This window comes from Cryptomeria japonica, chromosome 3 (genome assembly GCF_030272615.1).
Source record: "Cryptomeria japonica chromosome 3, Sugi_1.0, whole genome shotgun sequence".
Lineage (NCBI taxonomy): Eukaryota > Viridiplantae > Streptophyta > Pinopsida > Cupressales > Cupressaceae > Cryptomeria > Cryptomeria japonica.
Window position 1 is genome coordinate 746,676,770 of NC_081407.1, and position 10,281 is coordinate 746,687,050.

Below are 10,281 nucleotides of genomic sequence, written 5' to 3' on the forward strand. Positions count from 1 at the left end.
TTTAGTTGGTCTCTTTTTCTTAGAGTCAGTAATGGTGAAGTCATTTGGAACTTCTGTAAATATGACGAAGGCTGAAAATGCTGTTGAATATCATGTTGAGAAGCCGGAGCTTGTGGTTCAAATGGTAGAAAGGTATGAATTTCAGTTTAAGTTAGTCAGTTTAATTAAGCAAAAGACAACGTTAGATTTGTTTTAAAGCTAAAATATGTTGTATATAGTTGAGATTATTTATATATTTCAAGAGATGTTGCGCAGGAGTTTAAATAGTTCCAGAAGGAATCTGATCTCGTGCGGAACGGGGAACCCAATTGACGACTGTTGGCGTTGTGATTCCGATTGGGTTAATAACAGAAAGAGGCTGGCTGACTGTGCCATTGGATTTGGCAAAAACGCCATTGGAGGTAAGCAGGGCAGATTTTATGTGGTCACAGATCCCAATGATTATGACCCAGTCAATCCCCGCCACGGCACTCTGCGCCACGCTGTCATTCAAACTGAGCCTCTCTGGATTAGTTTCCAAAAAGACATGGTTATTAAGCTCAAGCAGGAGCTTATCATGAACAGCTATAAGACTATTGATGGTAGAGGAGCAAACGTTCATATAGCAAATGGAGCTTGCATTACAATACAGTATGTGACCAATATTATCATTCATGGAGTACATATTCATGACTGTATACCAGCAGGAAATACAAATGTGAGGAGCTCACCCACCCATTATGGTTATAGAACTAGGAGTGATGGAGATGGGATTTCCATCTTTGGAGGAAGTGCAATTTGGGTAGACCACTGTTCATTGTCAAGCTGTACAGATGGACTGATTGATGCCATCAGAGGGTCCACTGCTATTACCATTTCAAACAGCTTTTTCACTCACCATGACAAGGTGCTCAACTGCTTATTCATTTTTCTTTACAAAGAATTCACTGTTGTATTTCAATGGCAGGATCTTAGAGTACGCTACTAAAAGCACATTACAAGACAGAAACTATGAAATTGTCATAGTTGTCAATGTAAAAGCTATAGCTTGAGTTAAATATTTGGCTGTTTCTTTGCAGGTGATGCTTCTTGGACACAGCGACGACTATACCCAAGACGTTAACATGCAAGTAACAGTTGCATTCAACCATTTCGGAGAAGGGCTTGTTCAGCGTATGCCCAGGTTTTATAAAATCTTAGTAGAGTTTTATATTCCTTATACAATTTCCTAAATTTTACCTATTTGTTCTCTGTTGAAGGTTAATTTTACTAATGCAGGTGCCGACATGGATACTTCCATGTGCTGAACAATGATTACACTCACTGGGAAATGTACGCCATTGGTGGGAGCGCGAATCCCACCATTAACAGCCAAGGCAACAGATTCCTTGCCCCCGCAAATCCATCCAGCAAGGAGGTAATAAAAGTCTTAAACAACTCATATCTCATATATGTTTAGTATACAATGAATAATCAATAGTTATGGTATGGATAATGTGCAGGTGACAAAGCGTGAAATTGCAGTAGAAGGTACATGGAGGAATTGGAATTGGAGATCAGTGGGAGATCTGATGTTAAATGGGGCATTCTTCAGAGCATCAGGGGCTGGAGCATCCTCAAGCTACGCCAAAGCTTCGAGTACTGCTGCAAGGCCTTCCTCTGTAGTGGGCTCTATCACTGCAACTGCAGGCGTTCTAACCTGCACAAAAGGCTCCCGCTGTTAGACCAAAATATATACAAAATGTTAGGAATCCTACTGCTCTGTAACTTGGCAGGCATGTACACACTGAATCAGACATTTGTCTCCTCGGAGAGAAAATGATCTTGTATGATAAAGTGTTGCTAGTTATTTTAGTTTTATTTGTTGGTAGTATACAAGTATCTTTTCTTCATTAGAACTGCCACGCTTATTTTTTTATTTTCTTAAAATAGTTGAGGAAAGTCATGTCAATATGGTCTTTTTTAATATTGTGCTTGCCAATCAAGAGATTTTATGGGCACGCTCACAATGATTCGTAGGTGTGAATGCTGCCCCAGCAATGTCAAGAATATATGTTTTTGTATATAAAGGTGAAAAGTAATATTAACAATAAATATATATATAAATATAAATTGAAAAAATACACATGTATGTCAGCAACGTGTGTAGATTTATATTGAATCTAATTTAAAAAAAAAGGTGCATGTTAGTTAAGTATAAGAGAACTAATTATAAGTTAGATGTGTATATTTTCGTGTTGCATCTTATGTAATGATGAGAGCTTCCTGCACATAAATGATATCAACTTCAATACTATTTGATATCATTTTAAAAGAATATGTTATTAAATATATTGATCAATTAACAATGATTTACCTTTATAAAAGTTTTTAATTACAAATCTAGAAAAACAACTTCTAAACATTCATGAATCTATTGAAATTTGTTTTCAATTTATTAAAGAACAAGGTCATGGTGCAGCATAGTTCTTGTCAAGCTATTTAAGTTTAGAAATAAAAAAGTTGAGAGGGAAATTGACATAAGATATAGACAATTGATGTCATATTAAAATTGAACATTGCAAATTTCACTCATTCACCCATTTATAATTTATAATTTGCATCACAATGATAACATAAAACCATTCCAATTAATGTTTGCAAATTATTTTGGAGTAATGTTTCAATGCTAAAGAGGAAATGCACAATATGAGTCATTTGCAGTTTGTGTCTATTAGAAAGAAGTAAACAATAATTTAAATTGAATAGATGAGAGTCTCTTACAAAAGTTCTGATTGATGAAAAGCAGGATAGGCCCAAACCTTTACATAACCACTAAACAACAACACCTAAGGTGCACAAGGAATGCACATCCAACCAAAAAACAAACCAAAACCTGTAAGGAATCACTATACAACCAGATGAAGACTAGAGACAAAATAAAATAAAAAAATCCAACCAACCATCTGCCAAAGATACAAAGGGATGGTCTACTGGATGAAGATGTTAGCCTCTTGCCAATTGTTACATAGATAAATATCTTTATTGGATTTTTTTTTTTGTTATAATCCTTAGCAAAGGTCAGAGTACCAAAATATGGAGTATCCTTGACCACTAAAGTATGAGGCTCCATCATTGTAGAGGGAGACTCTATATGTCTCTTTTACTTCTGTTTCCTTTGGTCAATTTCCTCCTAAATAGCATGCAAGGAGGCTAAATTCTTCAAGGCCATCTCCTAGCTCATCATAGACATTTTCTCAATTATTCAATTTAGTATCTCTTGGATTTCATTCAGCTCCACCACTACATTACTCTCAACCCTCTAAGATAACTTTTCACTAAGGTCATTTAGCATCCCCTTGACCTTGTCCCACTTTTCTAATTTTCTAGCCATATCACTAGCATCCTCTGAAACCTGTTCATCCTTTTCCTTCATCACCCATTTTTTATCCCTAGCCCTTGCCTCTACCATTGTTTCAATCATGTTAATATTTCTTATAGGAACATCAAATTATAAGAGGAGCCATTTAATAACGTCTTCTAGCATCAACACCTTAGCATCCAAAGTGGGGTGACTAGGATTAGCAGTAGGGACTTCCTATCCACAAGGAAACCTCCTTAGAGATAACATGAGACCAATCAAAATCCAAGGCCAAAGAGGAATTAAATTTGTCAAAAGATTCATCCTCATCCAATTCCAACAACTTGACTTAGAGGGAGGGGTAGGGAATTTTTTTTTTTCGCCACTCTAATAGGATATAAGCAGGTAGGTACTGGGTTGGGTTTAGACAAAGAAGAACATTGGGGTCTAGTTTTGAAATAGGGGCACCCAAGAGCTCCACCACTAAATTTGAATATGAAAAGGGACCAGGGGGAATCGATAGGGTCGCAATGGACAGGGATAAAGCTAGGCGAAACTTGTAGAGCCTAAGAATTAGCCCTTGGTGAATGATGAGGGAAATTTTTAATTTGGTTCTAGCAATCGATTTAGTTAAAGAAGAACAAACCTAGAAGGAAAAATTAGTTTTTGTGTTGTACCATAGATGATTCATCATAAGGAATAGCCGGTATGGAATCTTTTAAACCTCACATGCAAAGTGAAGTATTTCACAAGTAACATGAGTGCATCCTTCTAAATTTCAAGGAGGTCCTCTCTATTATACCAAATCTACAATCAGGAAACTCCTTTGATAGGTTTTAAAAATATTATAAATTCATCTTTTTAAGACCCTTCAGGTTTTTTGGAAAATTTATTCCCTCCTATGGTAAACTAGTGATAGTAGTGATCATTTTCAATGAGACTTTAAAGGAAACTCCCCCAATATACAACTCACCCTTATCCCACAACTAAGAATTTTTTTTGGAGAGCTCAGGATCAAAGCACTACATGCCTTCCACATAGCTTGCAAGGTTACCCTTGACCATTTTTATACACAACTTGACATTATTTTCTTTATCATCACAACTATTTCGTTATATCACGAGGGCTTCACTTAGTGAACCTGGGTTATATCACGTGCGTTCATGGCATACTAAAGAATCCCCCTATTTTCAAAAAATATTTCCCTAAACTCCTTTTTTGTCACTCCCACCCAATACACAATCTGATTTAAAAGATCCCCTATTTTCACCAAATATTGCATTTTTCCGTAGCCCAAATTGAAAACCCCCCGATTTTCACCGATAGGCAATATATTGAACCCTCATTTTTGGGATATTAAATCCGCTAATATGAACACACCTGATATCATATTTCCAATCTAATGAAGCCCCTGTGGGTTATGTCTGAATGAGATCATCCTTCAGAGTTATCACAAAGAGATTAGAGGTAAAAACCTAAGGGAGAAAGCAAAAATGTGTAGTATGAACAAGATGATACTTACAAGGGTTGCGGAAAGTGACATTTTGTTTGAAAGAGACATCCACCACCTATACATTTAAAGACTAGCAGAAAGGGTGATTATAGTAATAAAAAAGACAATCTTTAGATTATGCTCCATTATGAATCTTTATGTCCTCAAAGATAGCAACATGAACCATATCCAAGATATCATAAATATCCATCCATATTTTAAAATAATTGGAAAATGGGCTTAAAGAATACAACCCATCTGCAACTTTATTTCTTTCCCTTCTCATATGAGTACACTAATACATTTGGCCTAAAATTCTGACAAAGGTTTCCGACGGAGAAGGTATATTGTGACTAAATTTGATTTTTTTTTGAAAAAATGCTCAAACTCATCGGAATTTCGAATAATTTCACATTTGGTTTCAATGAAGAAGGAATTACTAATGAAATTTTATTTTTTTGAAAAAAAGTGCCCGTGTTCGTTGAAATTTTGAGGAACATGTGCATTACTTAAAAAAAACAAAAACAAAAAACCGCAATTGATTTTAACCCAAAGCAATCCCGTGCAAGCTTGGTGTTGACCTCTTGCCCTGATCAACCCAAAGTAACCCTGAGTGTGATCTCTTGCGTCGAGTTAGGCATTTCACACAATTTAACAACTAAAAGGTTAGGCTCTACTTCATATGAATTTTCATTTTGGGGTTGCACATTATCGATTTCATTTTGCATATAAATTTTGCATATGAATTTTGGACCTGTTGCAAGGAAACTTTATCCCTAAATGCCACCTACAAACTGCACATTGACACATGCTATTGTTCATATGCCATGCTATCTATTTTTGCATCCTCTACATACTCCCTATTGTTCATATTGAACTTTAGAAGTCTCATGACAGTTGCCCTCAGAATAGGCAACACTTTGTGATGTATATGTCCCATCCTCTTGAGCCATAACTCGCATAGCTTGTCATTTTTATGAATTAAAACTTGAACTAGTTCATCCTATAAATTTTTAACCTATATAGATTGCTTTCTCTAAACCCGATAACCTATGCTGTAAGTGGGCTAGATTTTTTTGGCTTGATAAGAACTTGATCCTTGAATTCTACATCAAAGACCTTATTGTTCATAACCAAAACTAAAAGAAAATTCTTCCTAATACTAGGAACAAACAACACATCATCAAATTCCAAAGAGTTACTTGATTGAAGTCAAAAGAGAATCGTAACAACTCCTACTACTAGATAGTTGACATTGTTAAGAAGACCAACCTAAACTCTAGAGTTATGTTTCTTTAAGTTGGTAAAATACTCTCGATTTTATGATATATGCCTAGAGGCCCCACTGTCTGCATACCAAGCATTCCTAGGAATGTGCTGGTATAAAGACAATATACCATTGAGGAATCTTTATCAAACTTACAAAAGTGAATTAATTCACCTAAATTTGTCTGCAGCTTGTCACTTCCTCTTGTTGCTGCTTCCCTTGGTTCTTCTTGTCTAGACACTATGATGCATAACAACTAAACTTATAATAGCTGAAGCACTTGATTTTACTCAATTCTTTCTTCCTCGACTGTGAGGATCCTTCGCATCCTTTCCCCTACCTTTATTGTTCATTTTTCATTTATTTCCCTCCATCTATCCATAGAGAGATAATTCTTGTCACCATCCATTTTGTTGCCTTTTGACTCTATTCAAGTTTCCTCTTGGATAGTTATCCCACATTCTTTCAATGGAAGGAAGTTTCTTTTGGGCACAAATGCCTTGAACAAATGCTAAACATAAAGATGATTACAAAGCTGTGTGATCTTTATCAGTCTACTCGTAATAATGTCTAATTTAGTGCTCTTTATGGATCTAAGTTTGTTTCTCTATATCATTTTCCTATTTGTGCTATGACTTTGGAAAATATTGACAAGAGCATTAAACATCTTGGCTATTTTCTTTTTTGATAAATGAGAAATTAAATCATCCTTCATTGCATCTTGATTATCCACTGGTCTTTAGCCTATTTCTCTTTTGCCAAGTGTTGAGTATTTGTAGGTGGAGTCATCACATCCTTAATTATTTCCAAAAGATCATTTTCTTTTAGTAGTCACGTTGACTTTCCAAAGTAGGAAATTCAATGTCCCTTTTGGGAATATTACTATATTTTCCCCTAAAACTACAATTTCAATTAGAATAAGAAATAAAGAACATTTAAGAATACAAATTTATTAATTGAAATGCCTTCTATAAGAGAAACCTGGTCTAGGTCTTGCATGTAATATTAGTCACTGGGAATTGACATTAAATCATAAGCCATAATATCATATTTTATACTAATCATTAGCAAACACTAGGGTATCCATAAACACCATTCATATTGAAATCCAAATAAGTCATTGCCTTTTCAATGTAGCTTCCTATAATAGTCTCATTAGGAATTCATTGAAACATTTGTAAACCACAATCTCAAGGTTGGTTGCCCTTGTATTGTGAGAGCATGGAATGTGGGCCTCCCTTTAACAATTAAGATCAAGCCTTGAGTATTCATAAGAATGTACTAGCATTGGCTAGTTAAAAATTTACAATTTTATTGAATTGTATGATAGTTTGTTTTCCTAAAATTAAATATCATGATCTTGGCAATTATTGATATTTATCATCAAACTGTACTCGTTGTAGAACATCTGGAGTCCTAATTGCATAATGTTTGAACTGTTCATTGTTTTTCAAAATTTGCAAGAGTTTTAGTTAGTGGGCAAATATCATTGGCTTAATCTAGTGTTTTGTATTTTTAATGGTCCAGTTATAAAGATTAATCCCTGCACACTCTTGCTCTTCTTGGCATCTTAAAAGAATTTCTTTGTATAGTATATTCTTAAAAGGTAAGGGATGGAAAATATCCCTTATTAACACCTATATTTGTGTGATTTCCAAAGTAATTAGTGTGTTTTAAATATAATAGCAACTTTTTATATTAAACATCAGGGAGATTTCCTATTAAACTTCTAATTTACTATGATTTTAGGAGTTGTCCTATTAAGATTTAATTTACATTTGCACTAAATACATTCTAATTTGGTGTAGTGATTCAAGTTCCATTTCTATTGTTTTTATTGAAATTTCAGATTTTTGACATTATGATATAGAGAGTCATCTTACTTTACTGCCAGATGGTTTTTGGTTTCTAAGAGTTGGGTTATATGAAGTTCAAATTTAGAATAGCTTCCAACATGAATTAACTAAAGTTTTAAAATAATGAAGGCCCTGAATTTTAAGTGAAGAAGTATATGCACATGCTTATATAGAGAAATAAGTCATTCTGTGTAGTGTGGCATATATATCTTTGTCTAGTGCATACGGGTGTATTATATATGAAACCAAATTGATTAGGAAAGTCAAATAAGGTCTCTCCAATGTTTAGGATACACAAGGGCAACATTAGTCATGTAACTATGCATGAGCATGAGAATGGATAGTTACTTTCCTTTTAGACTAACGTGGGTCTATGACTCTCAATGGTGTTCATCCCAAAAGTGTATAATATTATTCACTTGCACCCAAGGTGTGACTGATAATTTTGTCTTACTTGTCACTGATTTGGAGAGTATTTAGAGGATCCTATAATGATGACTATCACCATACTCTCGATGACTTCACAACATTGATAATGAATTCACATTAGACACTCATGGATTACACTATGCTTAAGGGAGTGTCATGTTGTCTTTTTAGGGGTTGTTGAGTTGTCAATTAAGGTGTAAGGTTGTTGTCCTAAGAGTACAATGTTGTTCAAGAGTTGTGAGGATGGTTTGTGACTTCAAGTGAATTCAGTAGGCAAATTTATTGTTCTTGGAATGTTGGTTGAGTTAGCAAGTCAATGTGTATTGAGGCCTAATGCTTGAGGCCTGACCATTGAGGGTATTGAGGAAGATTGGGAATAGTGTGTTTTTGTGAAGAAACATGATGTGAGAAGTTTGATGCAGAGGAAAGGGTAGAACTCATTATTTCATATTAGGATAGAAAACACATTGATTAGGAAAGTCAAATAAGGTCTCTCCAATGTTTAGGATACACAAGGGTAGCATTAGTCATATAAGTATGCATGAGCATTATAATGGATAGTTACTTTCCTTTTAGACTAACTTGGGTCTATGACTCTCAATGGTGTTCATCCCAAAAGTATATGTAATATCATTCAATTGCACCCAAGGTGTGACTAATAATTTTGTCTTACTTGTCATTCATTTGGATAGTATTGAGAGGATCCTATAAGGATGACTATTACCATACTCTTGATGACTTCATAACATTGATAATGAATTCACATTAGATACTCATGGATTACACTATGCTGAAGGGAGTGTCATGTTGTCTTTGTAAGGGTTGTTGAGTTGTCAATGGAGGTGTAAGGTTGTTGTCCTAAGAGTACAAGGTTGTTCAAGAGTTGTGAGGCCGGTTTGTGACTTCAAGTGAATTGAGTAGGAAAAGTTATTGTTCTTGGAAGGTTGGTTGAGTCATCAAGTCGATGTGTATTGAGGCCTAACCATTGGGGGTATTGAGAAAGATTAGGAATAGTGTTTTTTGGTGAAGAAACATGATGTGAGAAGTTTGAAGCAGAGGAAAGGGTAGAACTCAGTATTTCATATTAGGACAACAACCACATTAATTAGGCAAGTAGTTCAGGTGATGATGGTTTTCTATACATTAAAACTACTCCTTCTTTGGACTTGTGAACTTGCTTTTTTAATGCTAGTATTATTGCTCATATATTTATTATGTAGTTGATGTAGAGGGATCTAGTTGATTCTCTTCATGGCTGATCATTCATACCTTAGGGCAACAAACCCCCTTACACATCCATTCACTTGTTCTCAACAAACCTCCAACACATCCTTTTTCTAGATCCTTGACTTGGATCAACCCCTTAATCATAGGACCTTGGCTATTTATCTGACTCAAAGGAAATTACCACTTGCACTTGCTCTAACATTTGACCCCACTATGTGCCAAGACAACAGTAAAAAATAAGATCACTGTCTGCCCCTAATGTAACTGCCCTACTGTGATCCTACTGGCATGCTCTATTGGTATTATGGAAGGATTGATTATGTGTTGCATTGATGTTTTGTCATTGATATCAACACTAGCTGTTATGGTTGGCTACTAGCACTAGCTGTTACCGACATACAGGTTTTGGTTACCGGTAGTGGATCTAGTGTTACTGACAGAAGGGACTATTTGTTGGACACTTCCAACATGTTTGGATCTGTTGGTGTAAATAATTATTCATCATGGATATTATTACACTTACTTAAGTTTACTTAGGATAATGCATTTCATAGTAGTTTGGATATGAGACACTTGGGTGTTTGTGTCACATTGGGATAGTGTGTGTAGGAGAAATTCCACCTCTTATGGTGTTGATCTTGTTATTACACTATCATATCCACTTATTGTGGAGTGATAATTCCACCTTCGG

General features: G+C 35.2%; 1 protein-coding gene across 1 annotated transcript; it reads left to right on the forward strand.

Annotated features, from left to right (window-relative positions):
* The first annotated feature begins 244 nt into the window (after positions 1 to 244).
* LOC131042295 (probable pectate lyase 22) lies at positions 245 to 1,703 on the forward strand. Its single transcript, XM_057975637.2, has 4 exons — positions 245 to 886; positions 1,059 to 1,162; positions 1,258 to 1,396; positions 1,482 to 1,703. The coding sequence occupies exons 1-4, from the start codon at positions 245 to 247 to the stop codon at positions 1,701 to 1,703; spliced, it is 1,107 nt and encodes a 368-aa protein (XP_057831620.2).
* Positions 1,704 to 10,281: the final 8,578 nt, after the last annotated feature.